Here is an 18,770-nt window from a genome sequence, read left to right as displayed (position 1 = left end):
CATCCGCGCGCACGGCGGCGATCCCGCGGCTGACGGTGGCGCCGCGGCCCGGAGGGGTGAGCGGGGCCGGGGTTTCGGCTTCCCCCTGCCACGGGGTTGCAGTGGGGCTGGGGGAGCCGGAGCTGACGGAAGCTGTTGCTTCAGGGTGGCCCGCGGTAGGCGAGGGCCTTGTGTCGCCTCGTTTCGCTGAGGGGAAACCCGGTTTGTTGTGGTGGGGGAACGCGGCGTCACCACGGGGCCGCGTCTGGGGAGATACGGCTCATTCACGGCTTTATATTTTACCTTGGAAGCGGTAAATAAGCACAGGTGTCCTCGGAGAGCTGTGTCTAACTTTGTTTTATTCTGGTGATTCTAAGGACTTGGGAGCACGCGGAGGTTTGAGTGCAGTTAACCGCTGGTTCCTTCGCCTTCCTCCTTGCTGAGGCCATGCCGAAGGTGAAGAGGAGCAGGAAGCCTCCGCCGGATGGCTGGGAGCTGATAGAGCCAACGCTGGATGAGCTGGACCAGAAGATGAGGGAAGGTGAGTGGCTGAGCTGGGTCTGCTCAGGGATGGGACCCTGGAACCAGCTGAACCTTAACTCCCTCCAGAGCACAGCTTCCTCTGCTAATACAAATATCCCATCACAGATGATAATACATATACATAATTATATATATAATATATGTATTATCATCTCTGCCTTGCAGTGGTACTGCAGGCTGAGCCTGGACAGTATTGGGCATTCTCTTCCGTATGTACTGTTTTCAGAGCACTTTGTTTGGGGCACGTTGTTTTGGGGCAGCTATGGCTGAGCCCTGGCTGAAGCTCACAGATGTGAGTGGAGGGACTGGTCATTCTTGTCCATGCTGTTGGTCTGGTCTGATGGGCCAGGGCAGCCATGAAGTCACCTGTCCCCACAGTGCAGGTCACGTCATCCCCATTCTGGTCATTCAGGCATTATTAATGAAAGGAGCTCTTCCAGGTCAGGTCCTTTTTATTTGAATTATATTTAGGTTAGACATAAGGAGGCTCTTCCCTGTGAGGGTGCTGAGGCACTGGCACAGGGTGCCCAGAGAAGCTGTGGCTGCCCCATCCCTGGCAGTGTTCAAGGCCAGGTTGGACACAGGGGTTTGGAGCAACCTGCTCTAGTGGAAGGTGTCCCTGCCCATGGCAGGGATTGGAGCTGGATGAGCTTTCAGGTCCTTTCCAACCCAAACCATTCTATCATTCCGTGAATCTTCTCCCATTATGCTCAGTCTTATCTCTGTCATGCATATGTAAAGGTTCTTGGAACAGTTTCTTGCAAAGTGACTGAGGAATTAAGATGGGCACCTGAAACCTGGTATTTGTGTTCCCTCCCAGCGGAGACTGAACCTCACGAAGGGAAGAGGAAAGTGGAATCCCTTTGGCCTATCTTCAGGATCCATCACCAGAAAACACGTTACATCTTTGACCTCTTCTATAAAAGAAAAGCTATCAGCAGAGGTGAGGAAGGCAAAGGCTTTACCTGGGTGGGTGTCGTGGTTTAAACCCAGCCACACAGCTAGTTCACTCACTTCCCCTCTTCCTTCCTCTTTCTTTCCTTCTCACTCCCGGAGGGATGGGGAGGAGAATCGAAAGCATGTTAACTCCCACGGGTTAAGAACAGTCCAGTAACTAAGCTATAACACAAATCACTACTGCTACCACCAATGATAATAATGATAAGAGAAAATAACAAGGGAAGAGAATACAATACCACCCGCTGAAACGACTCCGACCCAAAAAGAGAGCCCCATGCCCTTCCAGGTAACTCCCAGTTACCTTCCCGGGCATGACATGCTGTGTGGTATGGAATACCTCTTTGGCCAGCTTGGGTCAGGTGTCCTTCCTCCTGGCCTCCCCTCCTCCCTGGCAGAGCGTGAGCCTCACAAAGTCCTTGGTCAGAGTAAACATGACTTAGGAACAACTAAAAACATCGGTGTTATCAGCACTATTCCCAGGCTGAAAGTCAAAACACAGCGCTGCACCAGCTACTAAGAAGGAGAAACAAACCTGACTGCTACTGCTAAACCCAGGACAGTGGGGGAGAATGGAGGCAGACGTCTGCCTCCATGGGTGTGTTGGTCAGAGGGATGAGATGTATGGGGAAGGAAGAGAAAGCTGGCAGCTCTCTGGCTTTACTTACTAGTTACTGCAGGTAGTAATTCCTGATGGTGAATCTTCTAACACTTCCCGAGAGCTACGTGTGATGCTGTCTGCTCCTCTACAGAGCTCTATGAGTACTGCATCAAGGAAGGATATGCTGACAAAAACCTGATTGCAAAGTGGAAGAAACAGGGTTATGAGAACCTCTGCTGCCTCCGGTGTATCCAGACACGGGACACCAACTTTGGAACCAACTGCATCTGCAGGGTCCCCAAAAGCAAGCTGGAAGTGGTAAGAGTTTTCAGCTTGTTCCTCTCCTTGTGCTGACCCTTGTAGCATCTGGTCTAACTTCTGTGCCAGGGATAGCAGGAGGGGCAGTGCTGTTCTTCCTGGTAATTGCCGTTAGTTCCAACATTTCATATCCTTGCTGGTAGAGCTGGTATCTGATTGCTTCTTAAGTTACCATCAACTTTGGCATGCAGTTGTTTAAGGTTGTTAAAGCAGAAAACCTGATGATAGAAACCCTTCTCATGCAGACCTGTTCTCTGCCTGGTGGGCCCCTCTGCTCATGTCACTTGGCTCAAATCCCTTCTCTGTGTTTCTTTTCCAGGGGAGAATCATTGAATGCACTCACTGTGGATGCAGAGGCTGTTCTGGGTGACACCTTTAGCCCTAAAACTACTTTTTGAACTCTTGAGGGATGTCATCCTACGCAGCGGACTATTGGAGCAGGTACCAGCCACCTTCTGTTTGATTGCTTATTTCTCTACAGCAATAACCAGCAACGTACTCACCTGGATCATTCTACAGCGGTGGTGCTTTTGGAATGTGGTTTTGTGTAGCCATGTATTTTAAAATAAAGTCTGTCCCCCTCGACTTGTTCTGACTGGGCTGGATGCGTTCTGGTTGCTCTGCCTACTGGGAGGTTTTCCAAATGGGGGTTATTTTTTAACCAGCTCTCACTCTCCTTTCTCAACAAAGTGAATTTAAAAGGCTGTGTAGAAAGGAAGTAATACACTTCTCAAATGGCTTTCTGAACCAAGCTCTCTGCTGAGGTCTGTAACCTGGAATCGGTGCATAGATTCATGCATGAACACACACAGGAAAGGGACAAAACTAGCACTGAGCTAAACCACTGTTAAATCTGATGTTGCTTCTTCCTTTTTAAGCACAGGGTTTGTTAAGCTACAGCCTATGTAGTCCTCTGCAACTGAAAATTTGCTTGTCCTTAAAGCAAAGCACAAGCATCGTGTTACACAGTTACCGCAAGAGCTCAATTTTCACATTGAAACACCAAGGAGCATTACTATGGTTTAAAGGAGAGAGTTGGAAGTTCTTGCTGCGCAAGGAAGGTGGAGAACTTCAGCATCCTTCTCAGTGCTGTTTCTGCCCCGGCTGTTCCTGCACAGCTTCTGTCTCACTCTCATTGACTGCATGTTTTGGTGTCCGGTATTGGGCCCAGGGGTGGGGGGTCTCCTCTCCTGCCATTACTTTTAACCACCGATGGTAGTAGCCACGGAAACCATCAATTTTCTCCAGGTAGCGGTTCTTTGACTTATACTGCAAACAGAAAGCCAACAAAACAAGTGTCTGTTAGAAGAGAGCTCACTTGGATTCCAGCATGCAATAGCTACAAGCTGCTCCTTAAGACCCAGCTATGGAATGATTGCCAGCCAGATCAAACAAACCCAAAGGAAAAAGGCAGCCACTTCTATTTCCCTTCCCTTGTTGTGTGTCCTTCACGCTGTGAGCAGTTGTGGCTACTCACCCTGTCGAATGTTGGGGGGTACTGTGCTGCATACTCCAGCTGCCGTATGATCACTTCGTTGGGAGGCACTTGGTTATTCCTCATGTCCCGTAGGATCTCTGTGAGGTAACTGTAATCCAGCTTCCTCACAGCAGCAGCAATGAGGGTGCTGTAGATGTACTTGTTGGGAGTTATTCCAGACTTCTGGAAGCAACAAAACCTACTGTTAAACTTGCTTATCTGCACACTAGAGCAGGATTCCCAGAAGGAAAAGGCTCGCAGCCACAAGGAGCACAGCTCTTGTTGCAGGCCCTGTGTAGCAGCTTAAGAGTGCCAGCATACCCCATTGCAAGCCCTCTCCTGTCCCAGCAGATACAGGACATTTGAGCTGGCAGCTACTCTGGAGCTGCATGGTTTTGGAGTGAGAACACAAGCCCCCAACACAAGAATCACATCCTGTCTTTTTAGAAGCATTAACGCTTCACTTTGCCTCTTCCTGCAACAGAGGTTTGGTTTGGGGTTTCTTATTACCTTTAAATCTGAGAGTAACTGCAGTCCATCCTTCTCCTGGCGGCAAGCAATTGCCAAGTTACAGAAGGTGTGGAGGTTGGGTGATAGGCCCCTCTTCACTAGAGCTGGCAGCATGCTCTGCAAGACACAAGTGTTGGCATCAGTTTCCAGAAGTCTTGGTGGAGCTTTCCAGACAGAGCTGACTGTGCTAGAACAGAATCCACAGATCCTTACCCATTAACCCTGTGGAAAACACTCTGAGATCCCCAGTTGCTAGTGTGGACAGAGGAACAGGTCTCACAAAACACAGCTAATGAGGGAGGCCTGAGACAACATGGCTGAGTTTTGGGGTCTTTTTCCTCACCTTTGCTCCTTCCAGATCTCCCTGTTTACTTTTCTTCCTTATTAAAGTGTTAAAGAAGGTCACATCTACTTTTACTTTATGCTTATCTAGGAGTGCCAGCAAAGCAGACTCTGAGGGGCTCTGGGGTTCCACCAGCTCAGCCAGTAATGTGAATGTTTTAATGTTGGGTTCTGCATTGTCCTCTTTCATTTTATTCAAGAAGCCCTCCACATCCCCCATCAAAGCCAGTCTATCGGATGGTGCAGACACTCTCCCCAAGGAAACCACGGCTCCGTTGGGCATCTTGGAATCCAGCAAGTTGGGCAGGTTGCTGAATTGCAGTGTCTGGCTTTGGTGTGCTCGTTCCTGCTCCATCTCATGCTGGCCTCTACTCATCAAGGCTCCAGGCTTGCTGAGAGCTAAAGAGGGGCTGTCGAGAGCTGCTGCTTCTCCTTTAGCCTGGGTCACATCTCTATTTTGTGGCCCGGCCTCTTCTTTAGGCTGCACTGAGCCTTCCTGAAAGAGTTGTTTTTCCATAGCTTCCACATCCAGCTGGACAGCAGCTCCACTCTCTGGTCCCTTCTTCTGCTTCTTAACCTTTTCCTTCTGCCTCCCGGGTGCAAGCCTGAGCTGAGGTGAGTTCTCACTGGGAGGGCTGAGCAGGAGTTCAGAAGCCACGGCAGGGTCACCGATCCCACAGTCTCTTGCAGCACGCAGCATCAGATTGTAAGTGTGGCTGTCACCTTTTATCCCAAGCTTAGCCATTTGTTTCCAAACCTAAAGAGGAGAAGATGAACGTCAGGTGTACATGATATTAAATAACAGGGGTGTTTCTAGCAGATTGTATCTGTGAATGGTGTCTGCTTGCAGAAAAGGAGTGAGTTTAGAGCATGATAAGATGCCACTGGACTGTGGGATCATCCATGGTGTTTTACCCGTCTGTGAGACATCCTGATGGACATCTGGTTTACAGAGCTTGTCCCAGGAGGAGCTGAACTCCCTGTTTCACCAGCTCTGGGCAACCTCCTGCCTTCTGTGCATTCAAGTTACAATTCAGAAGCACTTCTTCCTCCCCACTTACGAAGACAAACCTGTAAGGCGTATCGGAAACCACTTTCGTTGTCCTTTATGCAGCCCATCAGAAGGAAGCTGAAGGTCTCAACGGTGGGAACATGGCCCTTGTGCACGATTTCCTAGAAGAGCAGAGACAGCATTAAACTTCCAGTTACCCAGAATGTCTGCTGCAGTGAAGTTCAAGTACTGCTGTTGTCTTCTGGGGATACAGCAGCAACAAAGCATAGGTGAGCTCCCAGAACGGTCGCTCCAGGAGAAAGAGAGCCCTGAAATGCACACCCAGATCCCAGCTTCCTCCTCCTGGGAGCTATGGGAAATTTAGGAGCAGAAACAGCAATGCTTTTGGCTTCTCCCAGACCGGCCCTTCAGAGAAGAGCTGCTGTAAGAGCTCAACAAGAAGCTGGGTATCAGTATATGGGTCTTCAAAAGGAGGAATGGAAACAGACACAGCATTGTTTGTTGAGTCTCTGACCAGAGTCTTAAAGCCAACCTCTGCAGCTGCCTCCTTTTATGTACCTGAGCCTCATGTTTGCTATGTACCAAGACCATTTCATTGTATGAGACCAAGGATCAATGAAATACAAACATGTGATGTGTAATCACCTCTGCTGGGAACGAAGTAAAAGTGGTCTATGCAATATGGCAACTTCCAGGAGCTGTAACTGGAGCAGACTGCATTAAATACGGTATTATTATATAGTATTTACCTTCAGTACATCAAAGCACATCCTGAGATCAGAGCACAGGGCACAGGCCTTCAGCAGTGCGTGGTAGGTGATGAGGTTCAGCTCTTCATTCTTGCTTTTTAGCTGCTGCCGTAACTTGAGAGCACTCTGCAGACCCGAGTCCTTCCATGGGGATTCAGCACAGGCATTGAACAGTGCTGTGTAAGTGGCCTCGGTGGGAGTTAAGCCACGTTTCTTCATCTGCAGGAAGAGAAGGATTTGAACTGGCTTTTTAGGAGAGGACTTATACTCTTTGAACATGTTTTTAAGAGTTTCAGGCTAAGAAAGGTGCAAACTCAAAGGTATTTTGGAGACAAAGTAATGCAACCAAATGCATGACACAGCTTTAACTTAGAAAACATAACAAAGGTTTGAGAGAGGAGAGGATATGAACCTACATCATTGTAGAGCCTGAATGCTTTCTTCACATAGCCAACCCTGCCACAGCCACCAATCAGAACTGTGTAATTGCCTTCTTCTGGCTGTACACGTTCTTCCTTCAGCATCTGCACTTCGAACAGCTCCAGAGCCTCTGCCAGCTGCAGGGAAGAGGAAAATCCATGCTAAAGCAGCACAAGAATCAATTATAATGGGTATTTTGTATGCAGCTGTGGCCTGACTGTGGTGAAAGCCCTACAGAGAGCATAGGATTCCTCACAAATTCTCCTTTCTGTAAAGATGCTAAGGGATGGGACGATACAGATGGGACTGAGCTGCATCTTTCACAGACAAATTGTGCTTAACAAACCCGATCACCTGCTATGAATGAGTAACCTGCTTAGCTGATACAGGACAAGCAGTGGACACTGTCTACCTGGGTGTCTCTAGGGGGCTTTTCAATACAGTTTCCCAGTCTCCTAGAGCAGCTGATACATTACTGTCTAGACAAGGGGTCTGTGTGGTGAGGGGGGGACTGGCTTGTGGTGAACAGCTCCTTCTCAAACTGAGGACCTGTCACTCGTGGGGTCCCCCAGGGATCAATATTGGGCCCAACACTGTTCAGTGTCTTCACAAGTGGTGTGGATGATGAACAGTGTGCCACTACAGCAAAAGAAGGCAACAGGATGCTTGGTTACATCAACAGCTGAGACAGAGAAGCCATCATCCCACTCTACTCGGTACTTCTCAGGCCACACCTGGGAATACTTGGTTTAGTTTTGGTCCCTGCTATGCAAAAAGGATGTGGACAGGGTGGAGAGGGTCCACAAAATTGATCCAAGGAGCAGAAAGCCACACAAGGCAAAGCTGACAGAGCTGGGCTTGAGAAAAGAAGCCCCAGGGGAAGACCTTGTCACCATGCTCGGTATTTAAAGGGTGGCTACACAGAAGGCAGAGGCTCCTTCTTACATGGAAAAGACACAGGGCAATGGGCACAAGAGAGTATTTCCCAATGAGATCAACCAGCCCCTGGGATAACCTCTCCAGGGAAGCAGCGGCTTCCCCAACACTGGACACTGTTGAGATTCAGCTGCACAGGGTGCCGGGACATCGTTTAGATCATGCTTTGCCGACAAAGGTTGGACCAGATGACCCTTGAGGTCCCCCCCCCACCTGATGTTCTGCGAGTCTACGATCCCCCATCAATGCCGTTACCAAAGCAGCGAAGAGCCGGGCACAAACCTTGTTTTCTTTGATGAGAGCCTTGCACCGCAGGAAGTACCAATACGGGGTGTTCGTGGGGCCGCGCCGAGCTCTTCGTTCTGCTTCTTCCTCTCCCTCCTCCCGCAGCTTTAAATTCTGGAGGCGCGGGGTCGTTTTGTGATAGTATTTCCTTGAGGAAAACTCCTGAGACAGCGTCCCGAACTCCACACCTTCATCATCGCCATCCTCCTCCCGCTCCCGCTCCTGCTCCTCCCCAGCGCCGCTCGCCCTCAGGCCGCTACGGGGCAGCTCTCGGGACGCTTGCGACGACCCCAACAGCCTCCACCCCGGTCCCCGGAGCTGCCGCGGTGCCTTCCCGGCGGGGGCTGCGGCCGGGCCCCACCGCACGGCGCTGGAAGCCCAGCGGCACCGCGACGCCAGGGGCAGGAGCAGCCCCAGCGGCCTCATGGTGCTTCAGCGGGGCCCGGTCCCCCCCCTCCCTCCGCTCCCGGCTGCCGCCGCCGCCTCAGCGGGGCGGAAGAGGCGCGGCCTCCGCCGGAGCTCGGCGCAGCCGGGTCGGGGGTGAGTCCCGGCATTCCGCGGGCGGGCGGCGCGGGGCGGCCAGGAGCTGCCGCCGCCGCTCTCCCCGTTCCTTAGGCGCTGCCGGCGCGGAGCAGAGCGGGCCGGGCCGGGCCTGCCCGGGCCCGCCCGCCCGCTGCTCCCGCCGCCATCATCACCACCACCACCATACCCCCGCTGCCGGCCCGCTGCCGCCGGCCCCCGGCCGCCACCATGCAGGAGCTCATCGCCAGCGTGGACCACATCAAGTTCGACCTGGAGCTGGCCGTGGAGCAGCAGCTGGGGGCGCAGCCGCTGCCCTTCCCCGGCATGGACAGTGCGTGCGGGCACCGGGTTGTGGCCGGGCGCTTCCCCCCCACCACCCCTCACCTTGAGCCGGGGAGGAGGGTGGGGGAACGGGGGGGGAGGTTTCCCGGGATCTGAGCGCTTTAGCTCAGGTCTTGTCCTTAAATCCACCCGAATTCCGCGTCCCCGGTGAGGTTTGTGTGTTAACCCAGGTGTGCTGTGTTACTGCTTAGCGAAAGCCTGGAGGATGGAAGTTGGGGCGTTTTCAGGAATAAACATCACTTTCCTGCACAGTAACTGATGTTTTTTCCCCCTTCCCTCCTGATGGATGAGGTATTTTGATGATAGGGAGGCTTCTCCTTTGGGTATATCCATGGGCTCGGCTCTAAGCCATTCCCTTCGGTCTGATAACCGGATGCAGGTGGTCTGCAGGAGACTTTGCTGAAGCTTCCGGGCTCCTCAGTTTGTGTTTTAACCCCCTCAAACATTGTGGGTCCTGTTGGACCAGAAGGGGGTAACACACCCATGGTTGTTTCAGGCTCCTGTGGTCAAACACTGTAAGGCTGTTGTTGACAGGGCTGTAATTGCAGTGTGCACTGACACGATTGACTTAGCAGCAGAGGGAAACCCAGTCAACACAACCTAAATACCTGGAAAGCAAAACAAGCACCGCTAAATCTCTGCAAGTTCCCTTTGGTGCCCCCCAACAAGAATGCAGGTGTTTGCCAGGGCCATAATGGAGCAAGGAACTTAAGCAGGGCAGTAAATTCCCCAAACCGGACCAAAGCACTGCTTTCCTTTTGATGTTAAGGACCAGATGCTCCCTCTGGGGAAGGAAACAGGTTAAAAGTTGCCACCAGACCGAGTTAAAATGAGTTATGTTTCTTCTCTCCACAGAATCCGGCGCGGCTGTCTGTGAATTCTTTCTAAAAGCGGCCTGTGGAAAAGGCAAGTGAAGTTTCCAATGGAATTAAGGGGCTGGAGGGAGGGAGACCAGTGGTTTCAAGCACTGCCTATGTTACTCTTGTGGTTTTAAAGCCTAGAGTGAGGATGAGACTGAAAGATGCAGCACTTGGGGAATAATGGTATTGAGAGGTGGGGAGGTGAATAAGCGATGCAACCGGTAAAGGGAGGTTTGAACTTGCCACACACAGACCTTGCTGTGGACGTGCTGGGATTATTGCTGTGGTTCTTGGAAGTCGGGATTCTTCCAAGTAACAAGGGATGGGACAAGAGGAAACGGCCTCAAGCTGTGCCAGGGGAGGTTTAGGTTGGACATTAGGAACAATTCCTTCCCCAAAGGCTGCCCAGGGCAGTGCTGGAGTCACCATCCCTGGAAGCATTCACAAACCACGTAGATGAGGCCCTCAGTGCCATGGGTCAGTGGTGGCCTTGGCAGTGCTGGGGAGCAGTTGGACTTAATGATCTTAAAGGTCTTTTCCAACCTGCTTGATTCTAAGATTAAGAGCTGGAGACTGTTGCTTACCTTGTTAGAGGGTGACATAAGGCTCACCTGGAACTCCCTGTTTTGCTAGTACCACTAAAGGCTAAATTCCTAATAGGAAGTGATGTCTTCCAAACCACATCTTGCAGAGGGGAAGAAAGTGTTGCTATTGCCCTGTGCTACCTTGTGCTGTGTATTTTACATGTTGTTCTTTCCCTTCTCCTTGCCCTGTCCTTCCGCAGGGGGTATGTGCCCGTTCCGACACATCAGTGGGGAGAAGACAGTTGTTTGCAAACACTGGCTACGAGGACTGTGCAAAAAGGGAGACCAGTGCGAGTTTCTACACGAGTATGACATGACCAAGATGCCTGAGTGTTACTTCTACTCCAAATTTGGTAAGGGCTGTTGTAACTCCTACTTCGTATTCCTTGCTGGCGTGGGAGTCTGGTGAAGAGGATCCCAGTACATCCCTGTTATCCATCTGTGGAGCGTTACGTTTCTTTTCTGTCTGATGGTATTAGACCATAATGTTTTCAGGTCTTAGTCCTTCACTTTACTACCCCCCCCGATTCTGTGACATACTGTAGATGTCTCCTCTCCCAAGAGCTTGTCCGTTGGGGGAAGAGGTGGGAAGTTCAAGTTTTGACTGGGTTTTATGCCTTACGTTCTCTTTGGGTACGAGATGAGTAGGCCGAGCAGTTGATCTTTGCATGACTCTTATTTTGGGGAGATGGTGAGCAGCAGCGGGCATGGGGGTGCAAAACTTTTATGCACTTGCTTTCCAGCTCTGGAGATGTGGACATAATGAGGCAACTTGCTGTCAGAAACTTACAGTCTTGTAGGTTTCCTTGGATTGAGGTTAGTGTGCAATTTGTAGTTTCTCCACGCTTCTGGTGCACTGAATGTTTGGGTTTTGTTACCGTGACTGCTCTTTTCAGTTTAGTTTCTGCATTGTTTCTAAAAGCACCCGTGTCTAATCCAGCCTGGTAGAACTTTGCTCACCGGGGGTGAGTCCTTGGTGTTCTTCATTTAGGGTAAGGCAGGCAGTATGACTGTTGTGCCTGAATTTATCCATGTTGGTAATGCTTTGTGGGAGCTGCGTGAGCCAGGTAACGTTTTGAGAACCATTTGATCTTGAACCTGCACAATTGACTAACAAGTGTGTTTGCCTTTGCTACAGGGGAATGCAGTAACAAAGAATGCCCATTCTTGCACATTGACCCGGAGTCTAAGATCAAAGACTGTCCCTGGTATGACAGAGGCTTCTGTAAACATGGTATGTCCCACAGTTGCTGCTTCTGTGGCTATAACTCAAGGGTAGGGTGTTGCTGTTCTTTCTTTGGGTGATCTGCTTGCGTACTTGCTGCTGCTGAGTGCTGGGGTACGTATACATGGAACATGAACTGCTGAGCTTTGTGTTGCAGGTCCCCTCTGCAGACACCGGCACACTCGGAGAGTCATTTGTGTGAATTACCTGGTAGGATTCTGTCCAGAGGGGCCTAGCTGTAAATTCATGCAGTGAGTATGCTTCCAGGCTTGTCCTGTCATCTTGTGTTTCTCTTTGTAATCAGGTCTGTGTCAAACAAGGGTGCTCCAGTGCTTCCCAGTGGCTTTGGAGACTCGGCCAATGTTTAGTTTCTTGTAATGATCTAAGGATATGGAGCAGGGCCTTTTTAGGGGATTACCCTGAAGACTTCAGAGTGGAGATCAGATCCCCTCAGTGCAGTGGGATCACATGGGTTTGTCAGATAACCACAGAATGTTTTGGGTTGGAAGGGACCTTAAAGCTCATCCAGTTCCAACCCCTGGCATAGGCAGGGACCCGTTCCACTAGAGCAGCTTGCTCCAAGCCCTGTGTCCAACCTGGCCTTGAGCACTGCCAGGGATGGGGCAGCCACAGCTTCTCTGGGCACCCTGTGCCAGCGCCTCAGCATCCTCACAGGGAAGAACGTCTGCCTAAGAGCTTGTCTCAATCTTCTGTTCTGGAAGACTTCACAGCTACAGGGATGTCCTACATCCCAGATTCTCATTTTCCTATAAATAATTGCTGAGCATCAGAATGGAAGGAGAAGTGGGGAGGGGGAAAGTCTGTTCCCTGTGGGCTGAATTGACTTGGCTGAATGGTTGGTTGGTTGGTTGGAGTTAATTGAGCTGATGGTAAAATGTTGACCTATGATTTAAAGGTCGATTTTCTTGTTTCCATCTAACCCAGCCCTCGGTTTGAACTGCCAATGGGAACCACAGAGCAACCACCGCTGCCTCAACCGACACAAGCACAGCAAAAGGTACACAATTCCCCCACCTGCAAAGCACTGCCTGCAGTGCTCTGTAGTCAAAAGTGGACACCTGGGCTCTTGCTGGAGAGTCTTTATTGGAGAAATACTCAGTGAATGAGGGAAAACCCTACCTATTTTATAACAGGATATGATATTCTTTTGTGTTTGAGAACTTGGAGAACAAATCCTAATCAACCACAAAGCGCTGTACTCCTTCCAGCCTTCTCATGTCCACCATATGATCACAACAGACTTGCTGCTGCTCCTAGTACTGTGGGGCTTTGCTTTGCTTTTTTCCTCCCTGTGCCCTGGTTAACCTTGGTCACTAGTATTGTCCTGCAGCTCAAAGGCCAACAGTAGCAGTTCTGTTACTTGGGGGCACTGCCTGGAAGAGAGGGTGCAATGCAAGAATTAAGCAGTGAACAACAGTGAGTGCTGTTAGAGTGATGAAAACCCTACCATTTCTTCAACTGTATGGTGGAGATGTAGTCACAGAGCACTCCCACATGACACAGAAGCACCTCATACGTGGTTGTGCAGCAATCTGCCAGTTTTTATAATCTGTGTGATACCTGTCAGTGATGACAAGGGATATTTTGGCAGCCTAAACCTACTCCCTAAATCTGCTTTCCAGAGAAAAACAGAATTGCTGGGCTTTGTAAGCCTCGGTGCTCCATTTCTTCTCTGTGCTGTTCCAGCTGGCAGAGCACCCACGCACAGATTTGGAGGAAAATTGATCATTTGATGTATGGGGTGCTCTTTTCCCTTCTAACAAAGTAACAGCCATAAAGTTCTTTATCCTTGATGCACTTAATGACTCAGAACCCTTCTCCTGACCAACAGAGGACACCCCAAGTCATCGGAGTCATGCAGTCTCAAAATAACAACGCTGGGAACAGAGGACCCCGGCCGTTGGAGCAAGTCACCTGCTACAAGGTAGGCTAGAGGGGAGGGAAAGCAGAGGGTGCTGGGTGTGAGGAGTACAGAGTGCATGTCCCAGCTCCCTGTCCAGCTCAGTGTTAACAGAATCCAGTGTTGGGGAATCCACCACTTCCCTGGGAGATTATCCCAGTGGCTGGTTGTTCTCATTGGGGATTATTTTCCTCTTGTGTCTAGTCAGGATCTCCCCAGCAGTAACTTGTGCCCACTGCCCCTCATCCTTTCCGTGTGACTCCTTGTAAAAAGGGAGTCTCAGTCTTTGTAGCCAACTTTAATACTGGGACATGGTGACAGGGTCTCCCCTAAGCCTTCTTTTCTCTAGGCTGAACAAGCCCAGCTCCGTCAGCCTTTCCTTACAGGGCTTTTCACTCCTTGGAATGTTGTGGCCCTTCTCTGGACCCTCTCTAGCCTGTCCACATCTTTATTGCATATTGGGGACCAAACCTGAACCCAGTATTCCAGGTGTGGCCTAATGTGTGTCAAGAGTGGGATGATGACTTCTCTGTCTCTGCTGGTGATGCCCTAATTCAGGATAGCTGACTGGGAGAGCCCCACAGATCTTGGATACAGTGCCCATTAGGTGGAATAGTCTTGGAATCTTCTTGTGCGTTAGAGCTCTGCACTGTTCACAGCAGTACGCTGAGAGCTCTCTCTTCTGTAGTACAATAACTTGGCATCGTGTTGCTCCCAGCACAGAAGCAGCTTTTGCTCCAAGGAGTGGAAACAGCCCATAAATCATGTCTTTTGTCACTCTGTGGTTCACTTCCCCTGCAAAATGCTGCATCTTCCATACACAGCATCTGAACAGATGCTGCTGATAAAGGCAGCCAGAGGAAACGAGCTGTAACTGTGTAATAATTGCTCTCTCTTCCTTTCTCCTTTTAGTGTGGTGAAAAAGGTCATTATGCCAACAGATGCACCAAAGGACATCTGGCCTTTCTCAGTGGACAGTGAAAGAGCAGAACGAAGAGTGCGAGGGAGTTATTAACGCTGAGAAAAGGTTTCTGCCTAGCACTATGTCTTGAACTATTAATCAGGGGGTTTTTTAATGCCATTACTGAAAGAACTGGTCAGAGGCTGGCTGCTGCTAAGCAACATTTTTGTAACTGTCCACAACTTGTTTTGTTTTATGTTTTAACCTTTTTAAAATAGATTTTGGCCTCTGCCTCTCTTCACTGAGCCCTGCTGAAAGGTAGATCTAAAAGCCAATCGATACGCAAACCCCTCACTGGTGCAGCACTCTACCTAAACACGTCTTCTGCCAGTGTTTCTTTAAAGTGTTTTCCTTCTGCCACTTCTCTTTGGGGAGCCTATGGAAGCAGGCAGACTGGGAAAACTCATACTTGAAATGCCTTCCCTTCAGTGAGGAAGCAGAGATTCTGCTGTCCTGTAGCTCTTAAAAAGCAAAGTCATGTTCCCAGGTCCAGCCTGTTGTAGTCAATAAGCTTGTCCTGGTGGCTCACTTAAGGCCTCACGTATGTGAGGCTGTAAAACTCTCATCCACTTGCTTTGTTTCTGTGCTTCTTGCTATACTGAAGGCTAGAAATTCATCTTCTGGGTGAGAACTGATCAAGGGGAGAATAAATTGGCATCTCTGTGCTTAGCCAAACAGTGAGGAGCAATGATTATAGGAAAGCCATGCCTGTGCTCATGTTCCGTTTGCAAACAGCAAAGGGAAATGAACACAGCTTGAAGAGAGGAATAGAAGAGCCTTGTCTCAGCCCCCCCCCGACATCCAGCTCACACTGAGCAGGTATTTCCATAGCCTAGAGAAGACTGAGAAGTGGAGAGATATATTCTTATGGAACACTGCTTTTAAAAGTGGTAGAGTGTTCTGAGAGCAATTTTTGTAGCCAAACTCCTTTCGTTTTGTGAGAAGATTATTTCCAAAGGGCCAATGACAAAACATCAATTAAAAACAAGACAAAAAATGTACCGACAACGTGAGCCTTATTGATCCTGAGCCCTCTCCTTTGTTGCCTTTTTACTTTGTTTTTATTGAAATGGACTGATGGAAAAAGCTGGGTGTGAATTTCTTTTCTTGTAAGAACAAGGCAATATGCCTGGATGAAGTGACCAGAGCACTTATTTGAGTGACTGCTATTATTTCACTGTGGAGAGTCAGTCAAAACAGGTGTTTCATGACAGACCATTGGATGCTTCTTGTAAGACATTGTGCCTGCAGAGGCTGAACAGTGGTTCAACTGTGTGTTACCTGTGTGTAACTGGACATGTGGAAAAGGAGCAAAACACTTTGGTACCTGGTCACCTTCCCCACCTAGTTGAGTTTATGGTCTTCCCTATCTGAAGAGATGCTTTGCAAACCTGAAAGCCTTCCTGTTACCACCATAGCTCTTCAGAGATTGTTCACATCCCTTTAGAAGTGGTTTTCTCTCTCCCTCCTGGTCAGACAAGCATACTGCAGGTTGCACCTGCAGCTACAAGCATCAGCAGGTAGTGTTGTGGCAGGATGTGCTTGCTGAATGGGACCAAACCCTCAGATGCTCCTTTAAGCCACACTTACGAACATTGTGGCTCTTGTTAAAACTTCCCAGTGCTGCCTTGAAGTCAAGCAGTAAAGTTTTCCTTTTAATATAAGCTTATACACATTCAGAAGAGCCCTCCAGCTTCTTTTAGCAACACAAGCAAGGTTTTAATAGAAATATCAGGTTACCAGAGGCAAGAAGCATTAGAATCCCAGTGACAGTGTGGGAGTTGCAGGCCTCTTTAAAGCTAGACTATCTGGAAACTGCTCAAATACGTGCAGTCCCCAGGTGACAGCCTGACTAAGGATTAGAAACACATGGCCCCACCACCAAGCCACCTAAAGCTCAGATACTGTTATTTCAGATCAAAATGCCTCCTTTCAGCTACTTCATCCTGTACTAATGGGCATTAGGAAGTAATCCAATGCTTTTTACTTTTATCCAGAGTTAAACAGGAATCAGTTGTCATCGTTTCCCCAGTTCCTAATACAACCTAAACAACACTTTCCCCACCCTTAGGTTTTAGGGGTGAAACTGAGAAGCCAAAACCTCACTTGCACAGTACAATGAACAAGTCAGTTACGAGAGTGTCAGCTCAGTACACGTAAAGTGTCTGCACTTTATTATTGGTCATAGTAGTACAGATGTTAGCATGAATAGTTGTGATGTCTTCAGTCAGGGAAACTGTTCAGCAGCCAGGTCTGTTCCAGAGCTGTACCTTCACTTCCTGAAAGCCACACTTCAGTGGTACTTCCTGCGGCGCTCGTGCTCTGCAGCATGCAAAACAAAGCAGGTTAGTTTTACTGAAGTCACCAGAAATACACACCACACCTGAAATAACAGCAAAGAAAGCACTCTAAGGACAAATCTGAGCATGCAGCTTCTAAGCACCATCAGGTCAGACAGGCAACAAGAGCTACATCACCAAGAGACCAATGGCCATCTGATAACTAAGTAAATATTCAAGTGTTTTGCAGCTAAATGAAGCCTGCTTGCTCAGGCTGGGATTCAAGCAGCAGTGGTGTGCACAGCCATCCATAGCAGCAGCAGATTGTTTCTATTGCCCCAAGCAGCCTCCCGAGCCACGCTATACGCATACAGCCGCATTGCTTTTACTTACTCAGGTGGCTGTAGCTCCAGATGTAGCTGATAACAACATAACCAGCGAGCACCATGGAGATGCCACCCAGGCCCCCTTTCCTCACATCGATGTATTTATTGTAGTATCTGTTGTAACCTGCGGAGGAAGAACATTGTCAGAGGAGTTACACACTGGGCAGGGTCTGAAAACAGCCTGGTTTCACACAGCTTGGGTAGATGGTTCCTAAGGAACATCTGAGGGTCTCAGAGAAGAGAAGGCTGCGAGGAGACCTCAGAGCAGCCTTCCAGTATCTGAAGGGGGCCTACAAGGATGCTGGGGAGGGACTCTTCATTAGGGACTGTAGTGATAGGACAAGGGGTAACGGGTTAAAACTTAAACAGGGGAAGTTTAGACTGGATATAAGAAGGAAGTTCTTTACTGTGAGGGTGGTGAGGCACTGGAATGGGTTGCCCAGAGAAGTGAATGCTCCATCCCTGTCAGTGTTCAAGGCCAGGTTGGACAGAGCCTTGGATGCCATGGATTAGTGCGAGGTGTCCCTGCCCATGGCAGGGGGTTGGAACTGGCTGATCTTAAGGTCCTTTCCATCCCAAACCATTCTATGATTCTAAATCCGAATGCTATAGCATACAATCTACAGAGCACAGACACAATCTACAGCAAAGGGCATGGGTCAAAACTTACACAAGAAGAAATACCAAAAACAAGCCTTTGGTGGATAAAGCCCAAGCAAGAAACAAATCTACCGATGGAAAAACACGATGCTAAAGAGGAGATGCTGTTCTGAGAAAGCAAAAATCGCCTCGAATCAGCCCGATAGTACCAGATTCCCCCCCCACATCCAGCACCCAGCGATGCTCATGCACCGAGGTGCCTTAGCTCCGGCAGGAGAAGGGATCCGCACCCCTCATTGTCCCCGCCGGCCGCGGGGGTGCGGAGCAGGATTGATCCTCTGAGCCCCCCCCTCACCTCACCTCACCTCACCTCTTCGTATGGCCCCCAGGATGCCGCCGGGGGTGAAGTCCCTCATGGCCAGCCAGCTGGGCAGCTGGCCCAGCTTCACGTCCAGCAGCTTCATGTCCTTGAGGAGAACTGCAGCACATAAAGAGACAGACACAGCCGGTCAGAGGGGACGGGAGGGAGGGAAAGGGATGTTGGGGCGGGAGCCGCGGTCACCTTCGTCCCGCTCCGGAGGGGCCCCCTGAGGAGGTGATGGCCGCGGTGGTGCCGCCTTGTCCCGTCCCATCTCCTCACCGCGGGGTCGGTTCCTCAATGGGGGCGGCACATGCTGCTTCCATCGGTGGGCATGTGGGGTCCTGCCAGAATGGCGGCCTGTCACTGTGCTAGGGTCTCCGTGAGGGGTTTCCTGCCCTGACCCCGGTCTCCTCCTCAGCAGCAGCAATGGACCCATGGAACGGTTTGGGTTGGAAGGGACCTTAAAGCTCATCCATCTCCAAGCGGGGACCCCTTCCACTAGAGCAGCTTGCTCCAAGCCCCTGTGTCCAACCTGGCCTTGAGCACTGCCAGGGATGGGGCAGCCACAGCTCCTCTGGGCACCCTGTGCCAGTGCCTCAG

General features: G+C 50.0%; 4 protein-coding genes across 4 annotated transcripts in view; 2 read left to right on the top strand and 2 right to left on the bottom strand.

Annotated features, from left to right (window-relative positions):
- PTCD1 (pentatricopeptide repeat domain 1) overlaps positions 1 to 8,555 on the bottom strand; it is a 57,320-nt gene extending 48,765 nt beyond the window's left edge. Inside the window, exons 1-8 of the mRNA XM_057416818.1 lie at positions 8,127 to 8,555; positions 6,905 to 7,045; positions 6,489 to 6,707; positions 5,799 to 5,900; positions 4,729 to 5,484; positions 4,386 to 4,502; positions 3,876 to 4,058; positions 3,459 to 3,667 (exon numbers count right to left, since the gene is read on the bottom strand). Coding sequence (XP_057272801.1) covers positions 3,482 to 3,667; positions 3,876 to 4,058; positions 4,386 to 4,502; positions 4,729 to 5,484; positions 5,799 to 5,900; positions 6,489 to 6,707; positions 6,905 to 7,045; positions 8,127 to 8,555 — 2,133 coding nt within the window. The 3' untranslated portion in view covers positions 3,459 to 3,481. The remainder of the gene's footprint in view (positions 1 to 3,458; positions 3,668 to 3,875; positions 4,059 to 4,385; positions 4,503 to 4,728; positions 5,485 to 5,798; positions 5,901 to 6,488; positions 6,708 to 6,904; positions 7,046 to 8,126) is intronic.
- BUD31 (BUD31 homolog) lies at positions 179 to 2,980 on the top strand. The gene is made up of 5 exons (XM_057416834.1): positions 179 to 201; positions 357 to 520; positions 1,343 to 1,465; positions 2,232 to 2,398; positions 2,718 to 2,980. Exons 2-5 carry the CDS (start codon positions 427 to 429, stop codon positions 2,766 to 2,768), a joined length of 435 nt encoding a protein of 144 aa, XP_057272817.1. The 5' UTR covers positions 179 to 201; positions 357 to 426; the 3' UTR covers positions 2,769 to 2,980.
- A 158-nt stretch (positions 8,556 to 8,713) lies between the features above and the next one.
- CPSF4 (cleavage and polyadenylation specific factor 4) lies at positions 8,714 to 15,545 on the top strand. Its single transcript, XM_057416832.1, has 8 exons — positions 8,714 to 8,982; positions 9,849 to 9,899; positions 10,638 to 10,790; positions 11,576 to 11,671; positions 11,820 to 11,913; positions 12,608 to 12,680; positions 13,515 to 13,607; positions 14,496 to 15,545. Exons 1-8 carry the CDS (start codon positions 8,880 to 8,882, stop codon positions 14,562 to 14,564), a joined length of 732 nt encoding a protein of 243 aa, XP_057272815.1. The 5' UTR covers positions 8,714 to 8,879; the 3' UTR covers positions 14,565 to 15,545.
- A 1,141-nt stretch (positions 15,546 to 16,686) lies between these two features.
- On the bottom strand, positions 16,687 to 18,333 carry ATP5MF (ATP synthase membrane subunit f). The gene is made up of 3 exons (XM_057416836.1): positions 18,180 to 18,333; positions 17,217 to 17,333; positions 16,687 to 16,866 (listed from the first exon to the last, which is right to left on the bottom strand). Exons 1-3 carry the CDS (start codon positions 18,271 to 18,273, stop codon positions 16,838 to 16,840), a joined length of 240 nt encoding a protein of 79 aa, XP_057272819.1. The 5' UTR covers positions 18,274 to 18,333; the 3' UTR covers positions 16,687 to 16,837.
- Between the last annotated feature and the right edge of the window lie 437 nt (positions 18,334 to 18,770).

The sequence above is a fragment of the Pezoporus wallicus genome, unplaced genomic scaffold (assembly GCF_028554395.1).
Source record: "Pezoporus wallicus isolate ANWC-B61680 ecotype Strahan unplaced genomic scaffold, APGP_CSIRO_Pwel_v1 scaffold_7392, whole genome shotgun sequence".
Lineage (NCBI taxonomy): Eukaryota > Metazoa > Chordata > Aves > Psittaciformes > Psittacidae > Pezoporus > Pezoporus wallicus.
The sequence above is the reverse complement of the archived record's forward strand: the minus strand, read 5'-3'. Positions and strand labels throughout refer to the sequence as shown.

Bases quoted from the DNA above. Each gene is read 5' to 3' on its own strand.
- BUD31 (XM_057416834.1), top strand. From the start codon at position 427: ATGCCGAAGGTGAAGAGGAGCAGGAAGCCTCCGCCGGATGGCTGGGAG. The intron at 521-1,342 runs GTGAGTGGCTGA...GTTCCCTCCCAG, and splicing joins GGACCAGAAGATGAGGGAAG to CGGAGACTGAACCTCACGAA. The intron at 2,399-2,717 runs GTAAGAGTTTTC...TTTCTTTTCCAG, and splicing joins CCAAAAGCAAGCTGGAAGTG to GGGAGAATCATTGAATGCAC.
- CPSF4 (XM_057416832.1), top strand. From the start codon at position 8,880: ATGCAGGAGCTCATCGCCAGCGTGGACCACATCAAGTTCGACCTGGAG. The intron at 10,791-11,575 runs GTAAGGGCTGTT...CCTTTGCTACAG, and splicing joins TTACTTCTACTCCAAATTTG to GGGAATGCAGTAACAAAGAA. The intron at 12,681-13,514 runs GTACACAATTCC...CCTGACCAACAG, and splicing joins CGACACAAGCACAGCAAAAG to AGGACACCCCAAGTCATCGG.
- ATP5MF (XM_057416836.1), bottom strand. From the start codon at position 18,273: ATGAAGCTGCTGGACGTGAAGCTGGGCCAGCTGCCCAGCTGGCTGGCC. The intron at 17,334-18,179 runs GTGAGGTGAGGT...CTTCCTCCGCAG, and splicing joins CCTGGGGGCCATACGAAGAG to GTTACAACAGATACTACAAT. The intron at 16,867-17,216 runs GTAAGTAAAAGC...TGCATGCTGCAG, and splicing joins CTGGAGCTACAGCCACCTGA to AGCACGAGCGCCGCAGGAAG.